Source organism: Arvicola amphibius, chromosome 4, assembly GCF_903992535.2.
Source record: "Arvicola amphibius chromosome 4, mArvAmp1.2, whole genome shotgun sequence".
Classification (NCBI taxonomy): Eukaryota; Metazoa; Chordata; class Mammalia; order Rodentia; family Cricetidae; genus Arvicola; species Arvicola amphibius.
In genome coordinates this window covers 27,645,524-27,673,218 of record NC_052050.1, presented here as the reverse complement: position 1 = coordinate 27,673,218, position 27,695 = coordinate 27,645,524, and the positions used below count along the sequence as shown (strand labels likewise).

The following is a 27,695-nucleotide window of genomic DNA, read 5'->3' as shown; positions in this document are numbered from 1 at the left end:
ATGGAGTCTGGTGCCCTCTTCTGACCTGCAGGCATACACACAGACAGAATATTGTATACATAATAAATAAATAAACAGAATTGGTGCTGGAGCCAGGTGTAGGGGCATATACCTTTAATCTCAGCTTTCAGGTGGCCAAGAGGATATCTGTAAGTTCAAGGCCAGCCTGGCCCACATAGAAAGTTATAGGTCAGTCAGCATGACACAGAGACCTTGTCTCAAAACAAACAAAAAATAGGTGAAGAGGTAGTTTTAAAAGCCCTGTTTTGAAACCAGGACAGATCTGTGCACTGGAGAGAGAGGGGATATAAATCTATCTGCCTATATCATTTTTTATTACAGACAGATGTTCCCAATTTCTCACATTTAGTTGCTGTAGGAACTCCTTCAGCCAGTAGCCCTTAAGATACCAGTCCACTTGGGCATGGCCACTTAAACTATAAAGCACGCACTTGTTCTCTTTCCCGGCTGCTGGATTCAGTTTCTGTTTCCCATTCGTGCAGAGGACTATGATCTGTGAGTCTACCCCTAAATAAATAATCCTCTATTATACTCAAGTCTGAGCTAGCATGGGATCATTTTTTAGCATCTATCTTCATTCAGTTTTAAAAGAAATGCATCTAAGTTGTATGTGTGTGCACGCAGAGACTGGAAAGAATCATGCACGCTTATTTTCAAACAAAGGTTATACATTTATTTATTAAGATATTGCTGCTAATTTTAAGCATGAATTCCACAAGTTATTATCCATATATTATTTCACACACTGAGAAATTTTTGGGAAGATGTACTGAGATGGGTTCAACTGGATCTGGAAAATAGAAAAAAATTACACAGATGATTTATAACTGCTCATCAAAAGCAATGTGTACTACATTTTTGACACTCAAGATAGTTACAATGCATTCTTTTTCTGGTTACACTGCTCAAAATTCTATCGTTTTCTCTAATTAAATCTTATCTGTAGCTTCTTCAATACTAATAATTCTAATAAAGCCACATAGTCAACTATGGCAAAAGACAAATCACAAATCTCAGTGTCAGGACCACCCCCATGTCAAGTCCAAGATGTAGCCATATAGGAAACATACTTTTTTAATTACTGGCCAGGAAAAATCTCTTTATGCAATAGGCCAAGCCATATAATAATAGCCCATGTCAAAGAATTTTAAAGCTCACACAAACTGTAACTCTGTTAAATCTTCTCTGAGAGGCTTATTCTGTTTTGTAGGTTAAATGCTAGTAACTGCAGTTTTGATGACAATTACTGAATGCACTATTAGAAACATGACCTCAGAAGAGGAGGCAGACCACTGTGATTGGGATTAGTAAATTCCAATGAAGGTTCAGGTCATTTGACCAGCTCCTGATCTATTTGCACCCAACTCCCCTAAACTGAGGACATAGAGCTGACCTAGGGGCAAAGAAACAGAGCTAAGTCAGTAAGGTACCTCTACCAAATGACATCAGAGGTACAACCCTAAAACCCATGGTATTTATTTTAAAAGAGAATTTTCTTACTTCAAAAAAAATCTTTAGAAATCTGAGTAATGGTGCAACCTGAAAAAGAAAAGATAACTTTTTAATTACCACAGAACAGTTCAATCTGATCATGGGGCAGCACTCAGGTGAATGGGATGGGGGAGAACTCCAGTCATACTCAACGAGCAGATGTGCTCAGACCCCTACATACATAACTGCTACAATGGCTCCAGAGGACTGACAAGACGCCTCCTCAGTCACACAACATGAAAATGCTGTCAATCCAAGTCACTAGCACAGCCAGGACAGTTTCATTCTAGAGCACAATGTGAAAAACAAGATGGCTTCTGGGACTTAAAGAACTGTTCAGTTCTAAAAAAAAACCAAAATAGCTCTCAAAGAGCTACTCTTTTTAGTAAAGTCTGTACTTGATCCTAAACTAATCTGAAATGAGACTGACAAAATTACCCTAGTGTATATGTATGTATGCGTGTGTATGTATATATGTATGTATGTGTGTGTATATATATATATATATTGTTTTCCGTATAAAGCAGTAGCAAGTTAACCCACAGTCTACTATATACTCATTTCATTACTATCTTAAAAACCAATTTTCATTCCTATTTTCCTTCAGCCTGCAGCATTCCCTGGAGGATGCACACACTAACATTGGGTTCTGTGCAACACACAACCAACACAAGGAAAAGGACTGTCATGTCAGAGCACTCTCCCAGAAGATCCACCTGCCAACCTGTACCCTTTAACAATGATGCAAATAAATTTTGCTTGTGACTATTTTAAAGACAAGTTGGGTAAAAAAAAGAAACCTGGATAGATAACATAACTTTTGCTATCTCTGTGGCTCACACCCTTATTTATAGCTTCATTTTTCAAAAGCAGTTTATTATGTACCTGACTTTTAAACACAGATAATACCTACCTATACAACAGGGCCTTGCCTCGCTCATTCCCCAAGGCAAAGTATCCACCTCTGGGAGAAAAATCCATGGTCTGAACACGAGAAATAGCACTCTTTTTAAAAACCGGAAAGTTAGAAAATACTGTACAGGAAGGAAGATGAATCTGCAAGAGATTATAAAAATCCTTAAATTACAAAAACTAGGAACTACCTTTCTTAAATTTTTCAATTCATTCTATTCTGATATAAACACACTCTGACTGTGCCATACTTGGAAGCACCGTTCCATAAATGCAGTCAAGTAGTCCATAACAAGATCTGTGTAAGCCTGTATGAGTGTGAGCAGTGTGCATAGAGGTCAGATAATAACCTGGGGTGTCAGTGTCAGTCACTGCCTTGTACCTTCTTGGAGACAGTCTCTGACCCACAGATTCTCCTGCACCCACTTCCCATCTCACACTTAAAGAGTCTGGAATGAGCTGGGGTTGGCGGGGGGAGCTGTTGAATTCAGGTCTTCACACTTAAATGTGCAAAGACTTTATTTACCAAGTCTCTAACTTTGTTCCCTGAAAAGATTTTACCCAGAGTCGTCTAATTTTGTTTAAGTTTTTTCATCATTGAGAAATTTTTTTTGTTTTGTTTTAAATTTAACAGTACACTACATTTTCTGTTTTATATGGTCACTGGTAATCTATCAGTAGCCTTTAATCCATTTTAAGTATATTTTTACATTTTTCATTTAGGTACAAATAATTTTCTCCTCTCTCGGTAGTATACATAGATTTTAAGTTCCCAAGAACAGGATATTAAATAAAATCCCTAACTAAAACAAAGTACAGATACACAAATACCAACACAAAAGCATGAACATTCAAAAGGACAGAGGCATGACTTATGCTGAAAGACTGACAACTCCTCCAGTATTCTTGAACTCAAGATACCAAAATAAGGAAGATGTTTGAAAAGTATTTCAAATAAGTAAAGGATGATGAGAGAGCCAGCCAGGCATGAGAGAGCACTCCTGTTAGGGTCAAAGGGCCAGTCAGATAAACACATGCTTGGTGTAGGAGGTCCTTCTGTTTTATGTGTTGCTTTCATTGGTTAATTAATAAAGAAACTGCTTTGGCCTGATAGGGCATAACTTAGGTAGGCGGAGAAGACAGAACTGAATTCTGGGAGGAAGAAAGCAGGGTTGGAGAGAGCCTCCATGGAGCTGCCAGGTCAGACATGCTGAATCTTTTCCGGTAAGCCATGACCACGTGGTGATATACAGATTAACAGAAATGGGTTAAGTCAAGATGTGAGAGTTAGTCAATAAGAGGCTAGAGCTAATAGGCCAGGCAGTAATTTAATTAATATAGTTTCTGTGTAGTTATTTTGGGTATAAGCTAGCTGGGCGGCCGGGACGAAACAAAGGGCCCTCCTGTTACACCTCCTGACCCTGAAACCAGAGCCAGTGAAAAAAACCACTTTGGCCCTGAAATCAGAGCCAAAGAAACACACGCTGTCCCTGAAACCAGAGCCAGTGAAAGAAACACACTTTAGCCCTTAAACCAGAGCCAAAGAAATACTTCCTGCCCCTGACCAACTGAGCATGAAACCACTCAATCCCTGAGCATGAAACCAAGCAATCCCCAAGCACAAAACCCAGCTTGTTCAAGCTCAGGGACTGAAATCTGACTAATTCCCACCCTGAAAATCTTCCTGGAATAACTCCACACCTAAGAAGTCCTATATAAGCCCTGTGCTTATTCAGTTGGCAGCTGCCCTTTTCTACCCTGACAGAGAGGCAGCCACTCTCCTAGATTCCTTCCTCCCAATATATCTCTTGAAACAATTTGGGTGACGAACTTCTTTCGCGAGAGCAAAGCAGAATCATTTATGCCTAATATCTGGCTTTACTCTGGGCACCTAGAATTTAGCAAGTGCTAGGCAAAGGATGTCCACATGAACCATCAACCAAACCTCTGGGTACTGAGTCTCTAATGAGTCTTATAGGTAGGAAATACTTGGTGTGCAGTCACACCGCACTACTGAAGGTATTACATGTATCCTGTGCAACTCTATACTGGGAAGGGACTCCCAGGCTGCTCCATGCTTTAAAGACATGTATTGGATACTACATCTTTCCATTAAATCATCAAACCTGAGGGTGGCCTAAGGGCATTCTTGACACAGGTATTCATAATCCCTGTCCTAGCTATCTGAACTGTAACACCTTATGTCAACTCAACTTACTTTCAATATCTAAGACGGCCTCCACTCACTGTAGCTACAGGCTTTTAGAAAATAATAAAAGGAACTATCAATAATGAAGTGTTTTCCTTAAATATGCTCCTTAATCTATGTGCTAGACAAAATCTCTGAAAATGAGGACCATATCTTAAGAAATGCTAACGATGGACAGCTCAGAATTTCCAATAAAACAGATCTATGCAAAATCTGGTAGGCTACTATGCAATAACGAAACAACCAAACCCAAAAGCTCCCAACTAATAATTTCTACAAAACAGAACTGAAATGACTTAACTTTTTAGCATATTGTTGCTGTTTTTTGGCTTTTTAAGACAAGATTTTCATGCATACCAGTTTTCAACTGCGATGTAGCCAAGTATGACCTTGATTATGAGCATGTGTCACCACCCTGGATTTATCCTGGTGCTGGAGATTAAACTCAGGGCCTCATGTATTCTGGGCAAGTACTCTACCAACTAAGCCCCACCTCCAGCTCAGAAATCACTCTTTAAAATATTCCAGTACCTCTCTCCTATCATCATTCACTGTTTCAACATGAAATTTTAAATTATCAAGATAAAGGGGAGGGGATAAAAGGAGTTATTACCAATCTGATAGCTTCTTTCATTTTTCTTGAAGCCACTGCCAAGATTTCTGTAGTGGGATTGAAGGTCAAGGAAGTGACACCAGTGACCAGATTCATTATAGCTTTTATTGGCTTCGGGTTTGTTTGTTGGAGGCATAATCTTGACTGTATATGTTTACCACTCCACTTTTAGAAACTGCAAAAAGAAAAAGAAATAAAACAGATTTAAAACAAAGTCTTCTCAACCTAGATGAACAAAAACTGGTATTTGTGGAAACAAACTGTAAGAAACCCAAAGACTGGGAGAGTTCAAGGAAAGACAAAAGATATTCTATCAGTGCAGCTTCTGTCTGGCTGAGCTCTTAACTCTGGCAGCATTTGCAATCGTAGGTCCTAGCTACAAATGTGAAGAAAGCATAGAATCTCCATTTTACTTTCTGATGATAAATCAAAAGTCCACTCCATGCCAGGTACTACCTGAGTGCTTAAGACAAACTAAGGAACTAAGACAACCACTTTCCCACCGTTCTTACTGCCTAACTGCTTTTGCTGTTTTGTAGTACTGGGGACTGAATCTGAGGCCTCATATGCATGCTAACCAAGGTTTTCTCTCCAGCCCGTTTGATTTTACCCTCCTAGGATAGTGTCTTACTATGTTGCCAGGCTGGCATTGAAAGTTGGGACTTTCTTCTCCAGTTTCAGTGACCTGAGTTTCTATCTGGGATTAAAAGCCAGCACCAGTAGATCTGAACACTGCCTAACATTCTAACATACGAAAGAAAACTGACATTGCCCACTGATAGCTGCTGCTTTTCTTTTTACAATAAACACCACCATTCCCTTCTGCCATTTCTAGCTCTTCTTTCTTTATTCTTCAAATGTATTTGTGGGAACTACAAAACTAGAGAGCAAAGATTTAATAAAACCAGACACCTTAATTTGGCTTTCCTAGGAATACTCATTAGCTCATAGCCATAGTTTAAGGTTATCTACTCAGAGTTCACATTAATGTTTACCAACAAAGAATTATTTACACTTCTCTTAAAAGGCAATTTTAAGGGCCTACCATTAGTCTATCACTAATAGAATCATTGATAGACGAGTACTTTAAGTTAGCATGGCGGTTCATGCCTATGATTCTAGCAATCAAAAGGCTCAGATAGAAAAGCTATCATGAACTCAAGGCCACCCTGTGCTACTTTTTTTTGGGGGGGGGGATTTCAAGACAGGGTTTCTCTGTGTAACAACTCTGGCTGTACTAGAACTCGCATTTGTAGACCAGACTCTAACTCAGAAATATCAACCTGCCTCTGCCTCCTGACTGCTGGGATTAAAGGCATATGCCACCACCATCCAGCTGCTACTTAGTGAATTTAAGCCAGAGTAAAACACAATGTGAGCAACTGTTGAAACACAAAACAAAATAAAACATAAAATAAATGCTGTCTCAATGATCAGATGTTCTAAGGCTATGTGCATCAAGAATAAGACACATAAAGCTGGAAGTGGGGGTACCAATTTATAATCTCAGCACTCAAGAAGCTGACACAGGAGTCAAAGCTAGACAAGTGTGGTGGTCTGAATAGGAATGGCCCCCATAGATTCCTATGTTTGAAGGCCTGGCCCACAGCAAGTGGCACTATTAGGAGCTATAGCCTTATTGGAGTAGGTGTGACCTTGTTGGAAGAAGTGTTTCACTGTGGGAGTGGGCTTTGAGGTCTCCTTGTTCAGCTAAGCTCAGTTTGACTTACAGTTGCTTCTGCTACCCTGCAGTCAAGATGTAGAACTCTCAGCTCCTTCTCCAGGTACCATGCCTACCTGCTCTCTGCTATGTCCCACCATGATATAATGGACTAAGCCAATGAAAACTGTAAGCTAACCCCAAAGAAATGTTTTCCTTTCTAAGAGCTGCCGTGATCATGGTATCTCTTCACAGCAAAAGAACTCTGACTAAGACACCAGAGCTATTATAAGACTCCATCTTTCTCCTCCTCCATGCCCAAAAGGTAAAACAAATTAAATACGGTACAAATAATCCACCGATAACTTAAACTGGTCCTAGTGGCTCCTGGCACTAACAACAAGCAATCACAAAACTGAAGTAGGTGTGGTGTTCCATGCCTATCATCCCAGCACCGGGGAGGTAGAAGCAGAGGGAACCAGACTGCACAGTTAGCCATCTCAGCTAGCAATAGAAGTCTGAAGCCAGACTGGGATACATGAGATTCTGTCTCAAGAAAATTAAACGAAGAAACAAAACTAAAACAAAGGCATGTGTAACAGATAAAACGTTAAAATGTCCAGAATACAACAGATAATGTCATGCCAAAACCAAGTATTTATAACCTGGACACGACAAAATATCAATTAGTACTGCTGGAAGCCTTTCTCCAGATGGGTTCAATGACCTAAGACAAATGTGTGAAGTTGGTGCCAAGAAGACACCATGACCACCCGTTTGTTGAAACAAGTTGCCCCTGAATACCCTGGGCTGTTTTTATTTAAACAGTTTCAATGGTTTGCACAGTTTTTACTTCCTAAATTTCTAAAAATGATTACAGTAATTACAAGATTGTTCCTTACTTCTTCCCCCTTCTGTCCCCCAACTTTCCCATCGGCAGTCATTACTCTTTTATCTGTATCTCTACCTTTTAGAAGCATAAACAGTCTTGTAAGCACAAAGGAAGTTTCCTAACTAGGCGCGCCTACAGGGTAGAACAGTGTGCCCAGTTGGCAGCATATGTGGTTACAGCATATGAAGGGTCAGACAGTTTTGTCTCTTTGTGGTTAATATTTTACATCTGGGGTAGGGTTCTGGGTCCTCACAATCAACTCCACCACAACTGGGATCAACCAATTCACATTCTGCACTACTCTATCTCCTCTGGGTGATATGGACCAAGCTTTCCATTTATCCTTTAGTCAACAGTAAGCTTGTGGAAAGCTTACTTCTTAGTAGTGGGGTGCACTGGTTCATCCCTTGTCCTTACACGTTCATCTAGCTTAACTGCTTTATGGTATTGGTACAGTTTATTAGAAATGAGGGAAATGTGGGTTTTTATGATTCTGCTTCATTCCCTGTTCCTAGACTGTTCCCATTAACTCCTCATATATATATTTACAAATATTTCTCAAAGACTCTAGTGGTTAAAATCATTCTTTCCAAAAAGTTATGCAAATATGCAATATTAAACTTCATAACCCAGGCAGGCCAGCAGTGTGAAATCAAGGTAGCACATATGCTCTTGGGATCATACCTAGAATGATGCATCAAACTGTCCACAAGTTTTTGCCAAGTGGGTCAGAGTCTCCAGGGCCTTGCCACAAGGAGAGTCATTCATGCTATTCTCGGGTCTTGTTCCCCAAAGAACTCACATGGCTCCCACAATAGAACCAGTATCAAGATAAATCAGATGCTAGAGTGTGTGACAAGAATTTTAAAAAGGGCATAATGACCTAACGTTTCAAAGCGCCTCTGTTGCAATTTCCTGAGTTCTATTTATAGAACATCTTCAAGGCTGCCACAGCCTTAGATAAACAAGGCACAAAAAAAAAAATACCCCAGTCAGGATTTGACCAGGAAATGCTATAGGGTAACCCTTCTGTACGCTGTGAATATATGTTACTCTCCACTGGTTGATTAATAAAAACTGCTTTGGCCTATAGCAAGGCAGAACATAGCTAGGCGGGAAAGTCAAACTGAATACAGGGAAAAGGGTAGACTCAAGAGAACTGCCCAAGAAACAAGATGCCAACATTCTGGTAAAAGACACAGCCACATGGCAGTACTCAAACCAATATAAATGGGTTAATTTGAATGTTGGAGCTAGTTAATAAGCCTAAACTATAGACCAGACATTCTGTAATTAATATTAAGCCTCTGAGTGATTATTTAGAAGCTGTTTCAGGAAGAGGGAGAGCCAGAGAAACCAATCACAAATATAATAGTGCATGGCTGCAGTCTCAGCTACCCAGGATAGGAAGATAACATGAGCCTGAGACCAGCCTGAGCAAACAAAGAGAGCCCAAAAAGTCAACTGTGGGAGCATACATCTATCCCAAATCTCAAGAACATGAGACAGGAGGCTCTCAAGCTTGAAGCCAGCCTGTATCAGACAGTAGAACCTGTCCTCTTTAAAAAAAGCCTAAGACACAACCAGACCCACCCTAGCTACATGTCATACAGACCTCAAACAAATAAACAACAAATACCAAAGACTTAACTCTAACAGTCCTCTCACTCCCAGTTCTTTCTCTGCTGTCCCCAAGGCTGATTCCAATTTATCTCTATTATCTCACATATCTTACTCCTATAGATACCAACTACCCCCTCCAAACAACCTTTGTATTCGTTATAAGCTAATCATGACTAAAGTCAACAAATCACCTGAGAGAAAACTGAGTAGAAAAGCGGAAACAAATGAAAACTTGGTGGATGTACAACCTGCAATACCAGCACTCAGGTGGTGGAGGCAAGAGGATCAAGAATTCAAGGCCAAGGCCAACCTTAACTAGCAAGTATGAGACTAACCCTGGGGATACCTGAAAACTTATCTCAAACCACCCTTTAATCCCAGCACTTGGAAGGCAGAGGTAGGCAGATCTCTGTGAGTTCAAGGCAACCTGGTCTACAGAATGAGTTCCAGGTCAGCAGGGTTACACAGAGAAACCCTGTCTCAAAAAAACCAAAACCAAAAACAACAACAAAAATCCTTTAGATCTGCTTTGTTTCCACCTCACAATGCTGAGATTACAGGTATATGCCATATCACACCAGTTTTCCAAAGTTATTCAGAGGATAGTGGAAAGTAAAGGTCCTCTCTTTACAGTGTCCTTACTGTTTCTATCACAAGCAAAGTTGTAAACAGAAAGCATGTTCCTATGAAAACAGAACTAAATTTGAGTTGACAGATACTAATAGGAGTTCTGAGATCAAAGGAATCAAAAATGCCACAGCAGAGACCAGAGAAAGTAACAGGCAGTCATGATTCTAGCTTCTTCCATGCTCTACCCTGAGTCTACAACACCACCTTATCAGGTGATATCAGGAATTCTAACAAGGGTTTAATTTTTCCTTAACAGATTTAACTATAAAATAGAAATGATCTCTGGGTCAACAACATGAGAATTCAATTACACGGAACATTAGTTTAAATTTCTAGTATTTTTTTTTCTCAGAACCCTCAAAGGGGACTAATAAAAAGTGAATAGAGAGAGGACAAGACCCAAAAATCCTAACTGCTCTGACTTCACCAATTTGAAGACAGTCATTTTTTGTACACTTAACCTTGCCTGACACAGAGGAAGAGCCGTCTACTTAAAATTACTTGGTAATCAGACACCGTCTTAATGATCTGCTAATTAGGAGCTGTTTCTAAATGTGGTATTACTTTTGTAAGCTTATCTTGTGCTGAGATGCATCTCTCTACAGGTATGGCAAGTGCTGACAGGCAACAAAGGAAAAGGCAGCCTTCCATCAGGCAATCAGACTAAGAACTGCCTGTCAGTACCCTACCACCTAAGGAACACAGTTCTCCAGAGTCTCCAGCTCAATTCTACTGTCTTTCCAGCCCCAAACTTGCTGGGGACATTTATAAGCAGTTTCCAATGTTAATGCTGACATATAACACATTTATTTTTGAACAGCTAGGCCCCTTAACTAGCTACTTCAAGGAATACCTAACTGTAATTTCCTTACAGCTCATTGTATTGTTCTAAGGTCAAACAGACAACATCTTGAACTAACAAAATTACAGATGCAAACAAGATCTTAGGTTAGAACAACCAGTAACTGTGCAATTCCTCCTCCTTCCACCTACATATTTAAGATCAGGTAGGAAGATAAAACATCATCGTTTCCCAAATATAAGCCATTTTTCTACTAATAGCCCAGCAACATGTCTTGTGAAATATTAAGTGCCTACTGCGATAGTCTAAGTAAGAATGACCCCCCCCCAACACAGGTTCATATATTTGAATGCTTAGTCATCAAGGAGTACACTATTTGAAAAGGATTAGAAGGTGTTGCCTTGTACTTGTGACCTTCTTGGAGGAAGTTGGGTCACTGGGGGGTGGTCCTTTTGACTTCAAAAGCCCAAGCCTGGTCCAATGTGTCTACCTTCCTGCTGCTGCCTGTGGATCCAGATGTAGAACTCTCAGCTATTACTCCAGCACCATGTTTGCCTGCCTGCCGCCATGATAATGGACTAAATTTCTGAAACTATAAGCAAGCCCCAATTTTATGCCTTTCTTTTTATGAGTTACTATGGTCATGGTCTCTTCAAGGCAAAAGAATGGGGCTAAGACAACCTACCATACTAACAAAGGATATTTCCAAGTAATATGCTTTTGACTTATACACCTAGCTACAGGACTTAAGAGATTTAAGTCTAAAGTTGAATTATTGTTATCTCCTCATCAATGGCAAGAAGCTAAATACAACTAAGATAGACACCTGACCATGGTCTAATGAGTATTCTAAACTCAGGAAAATATACAATAGTTTAAAGTAGTCTAATTTCTTCTTTGCTAAAAAGCTGACAAACTAGCATTATTAATAATTAATGATGCATCAAAACAACTTCTGCTCAAGTGTGTTTACTAATTTCATATTTCTAAGATGTCAGTAAAGCCATGTACCATCTAGAGTATTTAACTGCTAAACATTTTCTCACAAGCACAATGAGATTCTCTTCACTCACCCACAAGCCACATACTGCCCATTCTTTGACGCAGCAATGCTTAATCCATATAAACTGCCTTCATCAAGGAATCTGTTAATGCACTTCCTCGAATTTACATCCCACACATAAACTTCTCCATTCTCTGAAAGTAAAAGAAGGATTTGGCTAATCTTCCTTTAAAAAGCAGACTTAGCACTTTTAGTCACTCGTTAATAACACAAGGAACCCTATGTACAGAAAACTAAAAGCATTTCAAATATATACAAAAGTTCATCAGTCATTCAAAAAAAACTGTACCCTTAGGTTTAAAGTAAAAAAAAAAAAAATCACACATTTGAGTTGAACTTTAAGTAAAACGTGCTATATTTCACTAACATAAATAACTAGAGCAAATACATGAAAAGAAAAAAATATCAACAAGCATTAGGATACCTAGTATATAAGGCCAGACAATGTAGATAAGCCAACTTTTAAAGATGGTAGAGAGTAAATGAGCTGATCCATATCATAAAAAGTTTATAATTTAACTAAGAAGTTATATACAGTTTGTTTCAAGTCATTTACAAATTATGGATATTAAGAAAAGCTATGAGCACATATTAAGGCAAGATAAAAAAAGATATTACAGAGACCACAAATATTTCCAAGATGCAAATGGCCATCTTATTTCCAAAACTGATCAATTCTTTTTCTTGTTCCTACAGCATCTTCTCATCCTACTGTACATATAATATTATCTCATTCACCTCAAAGATGGCTCCTCACTCCCTCATCCTTTCCTTTTCTGTAGATAATGTTCCAAAGTTTGCCCTTCTTCATATAATCTTATGCTCCCAAAGAGAATTCTGCGAAACTCTTAACTATCTCCTTGAAAACTGTCCCACACTGGTGTAAGGGCAATTGGAGCAAACATGTTAACACTGCATATCAGAATGTTAACCCTTCACTGTTATTAGTTCGTAACTGGCCTGGCAAATGTCAGAAAATAAGTATTAAATATATCTATATATCTTATTTTCTTAATAAAACAGTAAGGAAAAAACAAAGCAGGTTTTGGTATTTTTTAAAATAAAATCTGAAACATAAATATATCCAAACTTACCAGAAGAAGTATATATCTTCTTACTATCAGAAGAGAATGTGGATGCTGCAATCCTTCCATTAATCTTCATGCTACCAATCAATTCTTTGGTCTAAGAGTAATTATTTACTAGATGTTAGAAGACTGTTATCTATCTTCCAGGAAGTATTTGACTCTAACTTTTTTTAATTAATTTTAATCTTATGTGTATAGTTCTTTTGTATGCATAGATGTCTGGTGCACTTGTGTCGGTTGCCCACAAAAGCCAGAAAGAGGGCAACAATCCTCTGGAATTAAGAGTTACAGATAGTTGCAAACCAACATGTGAGTGCTGGGAACAGAATCCAGGACCTGTGGAAGAGCAGCCAATGCTCTTAACCCTGAGACATCGCTCCATTCCTGACTCTACTTTTCTCACAGTCAAGTTCTCCCCCAACTTCCCACAACTCCCAATATATCCTAGTGCAAGCCTTTGATCCTATTTACTCTGTACTCTGGCGGCACAGATAAGTGGAGTGGAGGCCAGCCAGGGCTATATAGCAAAAACCTTGTCCTCAAACAAAAAAATAACAAAACGAAAAGAAACATTGCCTGAGTTCAAGACTGTCCTTAAACCTAACCTTAATACCTAATGGAAGAATAAGAAGCAACTAATGTTTCACCTTCATTGACAGCAAATGAGAAAACCCAGCAATGCCACTTATGAGCAAGAAGGATCCTCTGGAGAGACTTCAAATCTCTCACTATTTTCTCTTTCAAACCTAAGAAAGGAGATGAAAAAATAGATTAAATGACTTTTAAGACGTCTACCCAAATAAATCTGATTGCATATAACATCAAAAAGAACCCAAATATTCTTTTCAAAATGGTTGGCAAACTTTATCTTGGTTAGTTAGCATTCAACAGTTCAGCTGTGGGCCAGAGAATTATTAGGTCTCTGTTAAACAGTTAACAAACCACTCATTGTTAAATGTAAGCAGTAACACCCTAAAAGGACTACTGCAGTTTGTCTACACAGCTCATTAATGAAAAGGAAACCACTGCCATTAGAGATGGCACTCTATCTGGTTGCCACCTATGATGAATGGGAAATAATCTTTAATTTTGTACTTTAAAAGCACAAGCTCCTTACTTTCAGTGTTTTTTAACAATTGATTAGGTTCTCATGGTGTAATTGAGTCTCCTAACCCATTTAAAAAAAAGGACATATCCTTTCATATTGATCCTACTAGAATGCTAAGAGCCAAGTTTTTCATTATAAAGTGATCTAAGGGCTCGAGATATGGCTCAGTGGTTAGAAGCACTGCCTGCTCTTCCAAAGGTCCTGAGTTCATTCTCAGCAACCACATGGTGGCTCACAACCATCTGTAATGAGGTCTGGTTGCCCTCTTCTGGCCTGCAGACATACACACAAACAGAATGTTATATACATAATAAATAAATAAATAATAAATATTTAAAAAAATAAGTGATCTAACGAAAGGACACATAAAAATGGTATAAATGGCTGATTAAGCAGGAGGAGGATATGACCAGGAGGAAGGAGCAGAACAGACTTCCCACTATCATTCCATTTGTAGATACGGGGGGGGGGAGGGTGTTGCCAAGTCCAGGATTGCCTTTATCTCAGTAAGTAGCCAAGAATAGACTCTGATATGACCCTCAAGTATAGAAATTATAGGCATGGACCAACCACACCAAGCTATATGCTGGATTTCTGCTATACCATGCAAACACAATGCCTAGACCAAAAAAAAAAAAAAAATTGATTCAAGAAGCTAAAGTACAACTACTGATTAGAACAAAAAGATTTTAATTTTTTTAATGTAATAAAAGCTTTTATACACAAGAAAGTGCTGGTTGAAGCTCCTTTGGACCACTTCTTATTATGTTATAAGCCCTGAGAGGTTAATGGAAAATAAAATCTGAATCAATTCTGTTTTCATTTTCCAAACAAGCATTTATGACAAGAATCTACATACAAAAGCTTAGATATCCTAATAAGAAATTTCCCACCTTAATGAAATATCCAACTGGACAAGGAAAAGGTAAAGGGTGTCAGGGGAAGGAACCAAGACAGAAACTGACCTAGAAACACTGAACATAAACCATAAATATCTCGTAGTTTGCGTGTAGTAGTCACTGCCACCCATAACAGGAATACAGACACACAAAGAGTACAATAGCAAGACTGACAGTGGACCTATATACTATGCCAACACTTTGGCCCAAGATGTATGTTAACCCGACAACATCATTACATGGGCAGTTGGTTTCCCAAAGGAAATCATGAAAAGGGTGTCACCTAGCATGAGCAGGACAATACAGAGAAAAGAATGAGTAAGAGGGTAGGTACATAAATCACCTGATGAAAACAATCAACTTTGGTTCTGCCTAGTTTGTTCTTTAAAATGCTTTACATAAGTACTTCTCAAAGTGTTTTGTATCAAGTATAAATCACCATTTAAAATAAACATTAGAATTAAAGTATCTGATGGCCTATCTATCAGAGAAGTGAAACAACTTATCCAAGGAAGTAGAAGCCAGGTCTTCTATATCCCCAGCTAATGTTCCTTCTACCACCTCACCTACTAACATTAAAATCAAGTATTGGGGTCGGGATGGGGTGAAGAGATGACGACTCACCAGCTAAGGGCACTGGCTGATCTTCCAAAGGACCCAGCTTCAGTTCCCAGCACCCATATGGCGGCTCATAACCATCTGTAACTCCAGTTTCAGGGAATCAGACACCCTATTCTAGCATCTGCAGCTACCAGGCTATACATGTGGTGTGCAGAGGAGAAAATGTCAATACACATAAAGAAAGAAGGGAAGAAAGGGCGGATTTGATTTTAAATGAACAGGAGGGGCTAGAGAGGTTGTTCAGCAGTTAGGAGCACTTGTTCTTGCAGAAAATCCAAGTTCAATTCCCAGCACCTAGTGGAGGAACATAACCATCTATATCACTCCAGTTCCAGGGAATCCAACATCTTCTGACCTCTGCGGGAACCAGGTATGTAAAAAGTGCAAGACATATAGGCAGGCAAACTCACATATGTATAAAACAAAAACAATCTTAAAAAATGTTTAAATAAAGTATCAGGGTCTAGGGTTTAACCCAACAATAAAATCTTAGCCTATAAGCAAAAAAGCCTAGGTTTGGCCTCCAACACACAAAAAAATATAAATAACAAAGAAAGAAAAACCAACTAACAAGGACAAATAAAGCCAAGCAATAGTATCTGTGGTCTAGAAGAAATATATACTTATAATTATGAACCTATTCTAAGTGCTTAATTAAAGAGTCAGTTCACTAGTTTCATTTCATAGTTTGTTTCCTCATCACAAGACAATTGTGAAATACTATTAACTGAACAAACTCTTACTTTTAAAATTACTGTGAACAGTGTGATGGCATGCTGGGTGTGTTGGTACATGCCTTAATCCCAGGACTTGGGAGGCAGAGGGCAGGTGAATCTGTGAATCTGAGGGCAATCAGGGATACCAGAGAGACCACTGTGTGTGCGGCACCATCTTGGGATTAAAAGTAGTAGTTATAAAATACTGTAAATTCAGGCTAGAAAAAGGGTAAAATAAGGATTGATCGACTCTGTGTTCAATAGAATCTTACCTCTCACTTGATGTACAGGAACTAACTTTCCAGCAGCATATCATAGACATAAAGAACCTTGCTGTGCACACTTGTGGCTAAAAGCTCTTCTCCATTAGCACTGAAACAAGCCTTAAAGATTGGAAACTTTTCCAAATAAATGCTCTGGATTTTCGGGTTTGTTTTGCCATCTACCTATAAGAAAGTACAAATGTTTTATTTCCACAGACCCTGTATTCTGGTACTGAACACTTTCCACTACAAAACTTAATTTAGAAATTAATACCTGAAATAGTGAGATAGCATTATCTACCCCAGAAACCATCACCACCTGTGCACCAGGATGGAACTGCACTGATGAGATCCGAGCAGTGGTAGGCCGTTCAGCATTGGCAGGGCAGCAGTTCTTCATCTGTGGAAATACAAAGGTGGAATTTTATCAAGTCAACTGGGTTAGCATCGTTTTTAGTAGAGGTTCTCAACTTGTGAGTCATGACCCTTTTGGGGCAAACCACTCTTTTATGGGGTTGCATACCAGATATCCTGCATATCAGGTTACATTACAATTCATAGCAGTAGCAAAATTATAGTTATGAAGTATCAAGAAAATAATTTTAAGGTGGGGGTCACCACAACACAAGTAACTGAATTAAGGGGTCACAGCATTAGGAAGGTTGAGACCCAGTTTTATAGAAGGAAAAAATCTTTGTTTATAATGCAGAACCGAAGAGTGTCTAGGACCATGGGTCTGGTACCTGTTAGTAAGTCAACTTTACTACACAAGAATTCATCTGCACCATCTCTGAAGTGAAAGATTAAGTTCACTTAGGTCCTTTTGTTAAGCTCTGAACATGAAATGTCCTCCATGGGCTCATGCATTGAAGACTAAATCCAAAGCAGTTAGTGGGGTAATTTTGAAAGGGGCTGGAAGCTTTGGAGGAGAGGCCTAACTTCAGAGAAGGTCACTAGGGGAATGTCCCTGAGAATATGCTATTCCCTAACCTCCTAGAACTCCTCTCTTCTGCTTCCTGGGCACTGGGAGGTAACCAACTTAACTCCTCTATGCCTTGAACATGACAAATATGCCAGCAGACCATGGACTCAAGTCCTGAGAACCGAACATGGTGATGCACACCTTAGATCCCAGCAGAAGCAAGTGGATCACTGAATTTGAGGCCAGCCTGGTCTAGAGAGGTAACTTTAGAACAGCCAGGGCTACACAGGGCAACAATATTGGGGGGGGGGGGACAAGGAAAAAATAAGTCTCAAACTGAATCAAAGTAAATCTTTCTTCTTTATAAGATGTTCGGTCAGATATTCTGTCACAGTACTCAATAGTCTGATACACCTTTCTACAAGTGAAGTCTAAACTTACTAGGCATTTGAGTACTAGTATGTAGTAGTGTCCCAAAAATCTATCAATTTTGGTTTAGAGACTGACAAAGAGAAATTTTACTTAAAGTGCCTGTTTTGATATAAGTGCAACAGGCTCTATGTTACTGTCTAGACAGTCTACAGTCCATAATGACTACTATCTTCCCCTTCCGACATAGTTGGCTAGTTTAAAATGATGGTGATCTACTACATCACTTGAACTATTCTAGCTGTTGCTTTATTTTTATAGGTGTACACACACACACACACACACTAAAACTTCAATTAGGAACAAAGTAAGCATTGCCTGTGTTCAGAATCACTGAAATTAAACTGTTATTTTTTATGCAGCTTCATCCATTTCTCATTTTTATTTATTACTGTTATTGTATATATATCTCCTGTGTACTTCAGTGCAAGTGTGGAGGTCAGAGACACAAGAAGTGTCTTTACAGTAGAAGTGCTTCAACTTCAAGGAGCAGAACAGTAGGGAGGGGAAGACAAGCATCAATCTTGTCTAACTAACTTACCATACTACTACTTATCATTGCCCCATCTTCAGAAACACACAATTTCATAGAAAGGAAAATTTGTATTAAACAGGTCTGCTATATTTGACAGATAATTAGCTGAAGCACTGTACTGGGGAAGCACTTGGTTACTACAATTAATGAATCAGACATGGTGCAAGTAACAGAGCAATGGAGGTGTCTTTCCAGAGTACAATTTGGGAAGAAACAAGAACACAGTTGGCCACTAGTAGTGCCTAAGGAAGGCACAGACAAAAGAAAGGAAGGTACAGGGTTTAAAGGCAACAAAGAATCCTGTATGTTTAAGAAACACAAATGCCTGAGTGGGCCTGAATAACAAGATAAAGAAGGTCTGAGATGAAGCTAATGCTGTGGGCATAAGAAAAACCACAAAGGACACTGGAAACTATGGTAAGAAACACAAAAGAGTTTAAAAAGCAAGTAAAAGTGGTATGACCAGAAACTGTTTTTAAAAGCTCCCTCTAGGGGCTGGGAAATGGCTTCAGTGTTTAAGATACACAGTACTCCCTGCAGACGATCCAAGTTCAAATCTAAGATCTAGCACCCATATCAACAGCTTATAGCCACCTATAACTCCAGCTCCAATGATAGAATGCCCTCTTCTGGTGGAACTCCTTAGGTACCTCCTCTCACATGTACATACCCCAACATATACAGGTAAGTAAATAAAAGGTCCCTCTAGTATTACTATATCAAGAATAGTTCACAGGGTGAGGTACAGTGGATGTGGAGAACACAGGCTGATTAGGATGACATCAACAAGAGATTACTGCCAATGGAAATGAAAAGAAACCAAACAGGATCCCTAGAAGAACTTAAGTAGGACATACTTAAGGAGTGCTCCATCATTTCTGCAAAAGAAAAATCTAGCAAATATTTATTAAAGCAAAATGACAATCAAAACACTAGCCCCATATACAAGCAGCATCAATATGTGCACAACTTAGGAAGCAGAATGGATTTTACAGGTCAGTAACTGGATAGGTCCAATCTCAACAACTCTCACCTTCAAAATTCCTCTTGGAAGAGAAGTGGATGTGGATATGAAATTCCCAGTCCTTTGCAACAAATCATCTTCATCCTCTTCACTTTCACTTTCATCTAAGTTAAATAAATAAACCCACAAGGCTAATCTTTAGAATCAAGCACAAGGCCATTTCCTAACCCAAACTTCTCTATTTCCAAATTTAACTCCCACCCTAGCTTCACAACTTCAACTTCTTTTTAAGCTGAAAATGGTAAATTCAAAACACAATAAAAGAAAAAAGATGACACAGCACTTATATATATATAGTTAAAATTAAAGCTTGACTGGGAAGAAAACTCACACACAGATGGTTAGTAAGATGAAAGGAGATCAAGTTTAAATAAAGCCAGCGTTTCACTTAAAAAGGGCGACTCACAATTATAGCAAAATTAGCAACAGGGTAGACAGACATATAGCTTAACATTACACATGAAAAGGAAAGATCAATGCCAGTCAACTGTGTATAACCATCTCAATGAAGAATAACAGAATGATGGTCAAGTGGGTAAAGGCACTTGCCATCAAGCCTAACAACCAGTTTGACACCCAGGCTCCACTGGTAGAAAGAGAGAACTGGCTGCCACCAGCCATCTGAGTTCAGGGCCCAGCAGAACGCTACATTGAAGACTCTTGTCCCCCCCAATAAAACAAAACAAAAAATCACATGGAAATTCTAGAACTAAAAAACACAGTAATTAAAATTTAGCCTCTGAACGAATGTTTTTAACAGTGTCCCAACATTAACTGACAGATCCAAAAACATCCAGACTATAATACAGGAAAAATACAAATGGCCTGAGTCTTTAAATCCCAGTACTCCAGAAGCAGAGGCAATATCTCTGTAAGCTCAAGGCCAGCTTGCAACTATACAGCTCACTCAGAGATACCGACAAAATCCTGTCTGAAGCATGCATGAGTATCATGTTTCATTTCCAGATGAAACCAATAAAAAAAATTAAGAGCTTCATAAGTAAGTGTGAAGCTACATGACTGGTTTTAACTGTTAATTCTAAATTTAATAACCATGCACACAAATCAGATCTTGACGAAGCCACCTGTACTTACAATATCTAAACTCAGAAGGTCTAAAGTAGAAAATATTTAATAACATAAGCTAACCTTAAAACTTGCAGTTTTTTATGTTATCATCTGGGCTTGATCTGACATCTGCTCCACTGACAGGCATCCCATTTCTGTTGAACAGCTAGATTAGTTACAGGTGTCTTCAGAAGGGGCTCTAAACCAAGTATTACTTATTTTCCTTACTCCTATGTTATAAAATACAGTCCTGTAAAGACAGAAACAATCCATTCACCCTCTATCTTCCTCACAGGAGGTTAAGACACCAAGGCTGACTACCCTGGTCTGAAAGGCTTAGATGAGAGATGCTCTGGAACAGACTCAGAGTACCTGCACGTACGTGATAAGGTCACTCAGGAATGACCCAATGCTAAACATGAACCTTATTTTTTTATACCTTTTATATATTGCCTGAAGATGATTTTAATGATACTTCTGATAACTGGGAACATGAAACAGTTTCATGGTGTAGAATTTCTCATTCCCGGCTTCAAAAAGCCAGTGCTCCAAAAGTTTCAGACTTGAAAGCTCCAAAAGTTTCCGATTCTAAAACATTTCAGGTATCAGACTAGGGACACTCAACCTGATTAAATAAGCCCAAAAACAGACTTCCCTCAGAGAATGTCAGACTGGAAAGTCAACAAAAACAAGGCAAGTTTATTTAAAACACTACATTTTAAAAAGTCTGAAGAAATGCCAATAAAAACAAAGCAAAGAGAGAAACGTACTAACTTACAGACATCAACACTCACCATCTGAAGATTTTCTCCGCTTGTGCCCAGGCTCTGCCCAATCAGGTACTCCTCCCATGGCATGCTGGAATCTGAGAGAAAAAACAAAAATGTTGTGATAACTCTGCACAGTGTTCGGACTCTATATAGATCTTGGCACCCTTTAGAGTACATACAGAATCTGTTCCAAAATTAGTATTTTTATTCACACAGAATGGTCCCAAGCTCTCAGTATTGGAAACCCAGAAACCTCTGCCCACCAAAACCAACACTGGATACAGTGCACCTCAATGTATATTTGTTAACTTTACATCCAAGTATATGACTATCCTGTTTGCTCCTATCAGTTCATCCTAAATTTTTGGAACTATGTAGTTTATTTTTGGTTATAAACCAATGCCAGAATATAGAGATACATGAAGAACATGTCTAAAAAGGCTATGTCTGAAAATAACTAGAATATACAAAATTTCATATCATTCAGGCCCAATGACACAGGCCTGTAATCATAAATGCATGGGAGGCTATTAAGTTTGAAGAGGATATTAAGTTTGAAGCCTGCCAGCACAATAGAAAGAATTCAAGGGGCAGTCTTGGTCAATGCAGGAAGATCCTGTATCAAAATAAAGGGGAAGGAGAGCAGGAATACAGCAGTATAGCACTTACCTAGCAAGCCCTCATGTTTCCATCCCCATGACTTCTATAAAACACTAAGTAGATCCCAGAGAACCTAGACCACAAAGAGGACCCTAAAAGAGACATACATAGATCTAATCTACATGGGAAATAGAAAAAGACAAAAACTCCTGAGTAAACTGGAGCATGGGGATCATGAGTAAGGGTAGAAGGAGAGGGGAGAGGATAGGAGGGTAGCAGAGAAAAATATATAACTCAATGAAAGCAATATAAATAAATACATACATACATACATACATACATAAATGAATAAATAAAATGCTAAGTAGGCCAGGCATGATGGCACATATTAATCCCAGTACTTGGGAGGCTGAGAGGCCAGCCTAGTCTACATAGCAAGCTCCAAGATAGTCAGGACCACACAGAAAGACCCTGTCACACAAAGACAAAATTTAAAATGACTAAAAAAACACTATATTTCAAATTTTATTATTAAAGTTCTAATATGCACAGGGCCCTGAGCTCAATTCTCCAGTACCACATAAAAACAGGTGTAGTGCCACACACCTGCAATCCCATCACTTGGAAAACAGGCAGAAGGATCAAAGTTCAAGATCATCTTCAGCTATATAGTGAATCTAAGACCAGTCTGAGCTGTAAGGGCCTGGGGTGGGCAATCATTTGGGCTGGCTATCAGAAGTAATAGCACTCACCACCAAGCCTACTGACCTAAATGCAATCCCTGGAACCCATATGGAGGAAGGAGAGAACTGACTCAGAAAGCTATCTGCTGACCTCACACACACAGTAAGAATTATTTTTTAGGGCTGGAGTGGTCAAGAGCACTGCCTGCTTTTCCAAAGGTCCTGAGTTCAATTACCAGCAACCACATGGTGGCTCACAACCATCTGTAATGAGATCTGGTGCCCTCTTCTGGCCTGCAGGCATACATGCAGACAGAATACTGAGAATACTGTACACAAAATAAATAAATCTTAAAAAAAAAAAAGAATTATTTTTTTAAATAAAAAAGTAGTGAAACCAGTATCATGTTTAAAAAAAAGGAATAATAAGTATGCTGGTTTAGATTATTAGTCAAGAGAACTTAATATTGACTAGCCAGCTACTACTTTCTTTGACATGACACTTAAACACGCAGGAAAATCTTAATCTATGGTAACTGATAACACTGAGGAATCCAGGTGTTAAGTGTAGAATTATCCATATCTAACTCTCAGACAGATCCTAAAAATACAAATATTCAAATAAAGCTAACTAGGGTAAAAGGTCCTTTTGTTGGTTTTTTTTAATTGAACTCAATGATAATGGTACTTTTTGTAATTTTTCATATTCCAGAGAAAGGCAAGCATAGTAGTGCTTACCAGTAACTCCAGTACAGTAGGCAAGGGCAGGAGAAGCTGGTCTTGAGGTTAGACGAGGTTACACAATGAGAGCCCTTTCTTGGGGAAAAGGTTTTGATAGAGTTGATTTACATAAAAATGAATGATCCAGCAATACTATATTTAAGTGGTAGCATTTCAAGATATTGGGGTTTTTCCCACTCCAAATTATCTGTTGTATCCCCTACCATAAATACTTACATGAAGTCAACCAAGCAAGTAATGCCTACTTTTTCATGGTATAGATGTGACTATCCAAAAAGCTGTTCTAAAGAGAAACAAATGTCTGATAATACGCCTCTTAATAAATCACAGGAAAAGGGATACTTACTCCTCTTTAAGTCTCTTTTGAAGCTTATCTTTTGAAAGCTTACTTTCGCTGGCATTTTTCATAATATCTTTCCGAAATCGATTGTTCACCATGTCAACTCTACGAAGCACAGAACAAGCATACTGTTAATGATTTGCAAAGAACCATAATAAAATGATGCTGCCTTTAGTATTCTAAAAAACATTTACTAAACAGTGAAGTTAAAGACTGCAAGACATGGTGTGTTTCAAATACCTCCATTTGGTGTGTTGTCCATTATTCCTCCTGAGTCTCTCATATGCTCTGGAGAGCTAATATTTAAGTAAACTCATCCTGAATTATCTAGATACACTTTGGATCACTCTCCAAAATATCACAGGCAAGTCAAATACTAAGAGCAAACCATCAAATACTGCCTGTACTTTATAGGCAAACAACAGTCTTTCTAATAAAGGACATTTTACTGTTTAAAAAACAAAAAAGAAAATTTGAAAGACTCAAAAGACTGGACTATCTGAAACTTGGAAATCTCTGTGCATAAGAAAGATGAAAGAAAACACGCTGTAAGTATGATTTGGAGGCTCAAGAGGAAGGAATAAAGCTCAACAGCAAAGTATATGCTTAGCATGCACAGAACCCTGGGTTCAACCTCTAGCAAATAAACGTTTGAAATTGCTTAGTACGTAAGAAATCTGAGACACTAAGATCTATAAAAAAAACAAAAATAATAAAGAACATATATAATACACGTAACTTTATCAATTTCTCTCAACACAATTTCAGTAGGGTTATTTTCCTATCATCAAACTAAGAAAGTGTGCAAAACAACACTCACTGATCATTAAAATAAAACAAACAAAAAGACCCTGAAATCCACACTGTACATAAGGAAGATGATCCTTTATGCAGTCTGGCAGTATTTACCGATAACCTTAAAATACATGTAGTCTCTGCTCAAAGAGTACTACACTCAAAAAATCTATAAGAAATTAATTAGAAAACACAAAAGTTTTTTCATGAAGATGTTTATGTCAGCATTCTTACAATGAAAATAGAAAATTTATTTGGTCAATAAATATTTGATTCATACAAAGGACAACACAGCCACTTAAAGCTGTCCATAAAGGTCTTCTTCAAAAGTGAGGTGCCATGCTTCAAATAGCAAAAATAGATAGTAAAAAAGTCAAACTACTAAACTAAGTAGGCAGTATGCGCTCCACAACAGTGTGGCTAGCTTTATGTGAAGTCTTCACTGAGTTTCAGGCACCCAGCTAAAATTCTATATGCATAATTTAATCCAATGGCCTTCTGCTTCAGTCACTATTCTGACACTCATTTTACCAAATGGAGCAGTAGATTCCAAACTTGTCCATGGTAGTCCAGAACCATCCATCCCATCACGAAGGCAAGCTAAGCTCTAACTCCACTGACTATCCAGCACACAGAGAACAGGAAACTATCAATCTAACAGCTCCCTTCTCTTCAGATGCAGGATTTACCAACCACCTTTTCCTTGTGCTTCCAAATGTTCTTTCGTTCTTCATAAAATCATACTTTTCAAGACAGTGCTTTGTAAAAATCTACAAGTTAACTCTTAAGGTGCCCAAAGAGGTTCTGAAAGAAATGGGTAACTTACATTTCCTCATCTTCATCATCTTCATCCACCCAAACTGGCTTCTTCTGAGGAGGAAGATTATCTTTTGCCTCATCTTCCACTTCAGAGTCATCCGAGTTTCCTTGCCGTTGACCCTACGGAGACACACCATCTTCAAGTCACTGCGACTTTCCTACAGGGTGGTGGCAGACACCCACACCTTAGACTTAAGACGGCTTGCAGAATGTCTGCTCTCCTGTCTGCTGATGAAATAATGCGATGGAATGCGACCATAGCACGCGCTGAAGGAGAAGGCAGGAAGAGAGACTGAAACCACCAGGGGGGCAAGAGAGACAGGATGGTACAGCCACCTAGAGACAAGCGCACTGGAAGGAAAAGGCCACAATAACAGACCAGGAAAAAAGGTAATTAAGTGGACAGGGAAAGAATAAACATCTCAACTTCAACTGTGGCAGAACCCAGGGCCGTCTGGAATCCATCTCTCCCATCCTAAGGAGGATCTCTTGTTCTGTGCGCACGGTCTCAAACTCCTCAGAACTTTATACCACACTCAACCCTAACCTAGCCCCACCCCCCCAAAATAAAATCCCCTGGAAATGAGCTGAGCTCACTCCAGCGTCCAAGGAGTCAACCACAGTATCCACCTGCACTAAAATCCACCAAGGACTCCTTTCTGATACAGGTCTGTCACACAACTCGGGAGGTAACTATTCTCCATCCTCCCAAAGGAGCCTGCTACATCCTCCCGTCGAAGCCCCTACACAAAAGCTCGGATTAATTCAACAAATGCTGACATTGAGGCATTTTGCCACCCTATCTAAAGAAGCGCCTCTACATAAATTTAATTCCCTTTCCCAAATGTTTTAGTTTTCCTCTCCACCAACATATTTTAACTTTACTAGTGGGCTCATTCATCTTGATTTTCTACCACTACTAACACAAGCTGTAAGACAGCTGGGGTTTTGGTTCGATTTCTCCATTGCTGTATCTCTCTCCAGTGCCTAGAATACCTTAGACGACGGGCCAGGTATAAAACGTGAGTGATGACAGTGCAAAATTTATCAATCACGAAGGATTTGTAATTGCTACCAAAAGCATCCAAAAAAAAATTAGACACGAATACACCGATCATTTCCAAAAGTTGGGCGGTGTGCATCACACGAGGAAATTATTAAAACGCAGCTTTACGCCTTCTGCCCACGTATTGGCTCCATCCACGAAACGGAATCGCGACAGGTGATCCAACGGCCACCCGTGCGGTTCCAGCAGACGCTAAGAGAACGCGAAGCTCCCGACTCCAGCACGCAAACAGCCTTCCCGCAGACCAAGCCAGCGGTTGAGCGCCTGCAGGCAGCGGAGCGCCTCGGCCCCTTTGGGGCGGAGAAAGGCGGCGTCTCCGCCCTCGCCAGCCCGCGGCCCAGGCCGGAGGCGCCTCGATGCCCCTCGGCGCCCGCGGTCGCCGGTCCCTCCCACCTGGGCGCCCGCCGCCGCAGGTCCCCCAGACTCCGCCCCCGGGGCCTCGCCTCCCGCCGCGCGCCCGGCCCGGAGCGTGTGCCCGCTCAGCGAGCGGGCCTCCCTCACCCGCGAGCTCCGCAGCCGCCGCAGCAGCGCGTCCTCGTCGTCCTCGACGTCGCCGAAGACCAGCTGCTCCAGACACCGCTCGGCGGCCGGCTTGTCGTCCTCGAGCACCAGGCGGTTCCGCTGCCGAAGCCGGCTTTCCTCCGCCGCCGCCGCCGCCGCAGTGACCGCGCTAGGGGCCGCCTTCTGCCCGGCCTGCGGTGCCCGTTGGGATGAACGGGCGGCCTTTCGGGGCGTGCCGCCGCTCCCGGGTCGGGCTTGCCTCCCCGGCATCGTGCCGGCTCTCCGCTTTGCTTTCGTCCTGCTCCGGCGTTCCGGCGGCATCCCCAGGGCTGAGGAGAAACGCAGACGTTCACGTGGAGCACCACTGCGCATGTGCCAGGGCGTCTGGCTCACCGCCGCGGCCCAGCCCCGGGAGCCGGAAGGAGCCTGCGCCGCCTCGAGTCACGTGACCGCAACTCACGCGCTACGTCACTCGCACTCTGCTCGGCAGCCCCTCCCCGTGTGGGAGTTCCTCTGGGAAGGCCGATCTTCCGGGTGTAGGGGGAAGCGGCGGTGACTGGAGTGGAAAATTTTCCCCCCAACACTACTTCTCAGAGGCAACATATTGGAAGGGACTCAAGAAGGCCAGGGTAGAAATGAAAGCGGCTGACCAGAAACTCCTCTTCCTGCTGACTCTGGCCCCGCGCACTTGCCGCGAGCCCTCATTACCTCATCGCCTGCTGGTTTTGGTACGGTCCTTGGAGACGGAGCCTGCAGAGGGTCCCACGCTGGAGGGGAGTAGAGGAGGGTAC

General features: G+C 40.2%; 2 protein-coding genes across 8 annotated transcripts in view; one reads left to right on the top strand and one right to left on the bottom strand.

Annotated features, from left to right (window-relative positions):
* Window positions 1–671: 671 nt before the first annotated feature.
* Window positions 672–27,314, bottom strand: Utp18 (UTP18 small subunit processome component). The gene is given in 17 exon segments (XM_038329174.2): window positions 672–811; window positions 1,522–1,560; window positions 2,426–2,568; window positions 5,247–5,383; window positions 5,386–5,420; window positions 11,927–12,050; window positions 13,011–13,101; window positions 13,652–13,718; window positions 13,720–13,750; window positions 16,621–16,656; window positions 16,659–16,794; window positions 16,886–17,011; window positions 19,531–19,625; window positions 21,384–21,454; window positions 23,730–23,828; window positions 25,345–25,457; window positions 26,905–27,314. Coding segments are annotated over 16 exon segments (1,701 nt in total). The 5' UTR covers window positions 27,277–27,314; the 3' UTR covers window positions 672–811; window positions 1,522–1,535.
* The window catches only part of Mbtd1 (mbt domain containing 1), a 68,410-nt gene continuing 67,605 nt past the window's right edge, over window positions 26,891–27,695 (top strand). For 2 of the 7 annotated variants that reach the window (XM_038329169.2, XM_038329166.2), the window contains exon 1: window positions 26,892–27,691. In XM_038329169.2, coding sequence (XP_038185097.1) covers window positions 27,540–27,691 — 152 coding nt within the window. In that variant the 5' untranslated portion in view covers window positions 26,892–27,539. Of the gene's footprint in view, window positions 27,692–27,695 lie in introns of all 7 variants that reach the window. The other 5 variants (XM_038329167.2, XM_038329168.2, XM_038329170.2 and 2 more) reach the window with 5 other exon arrangements.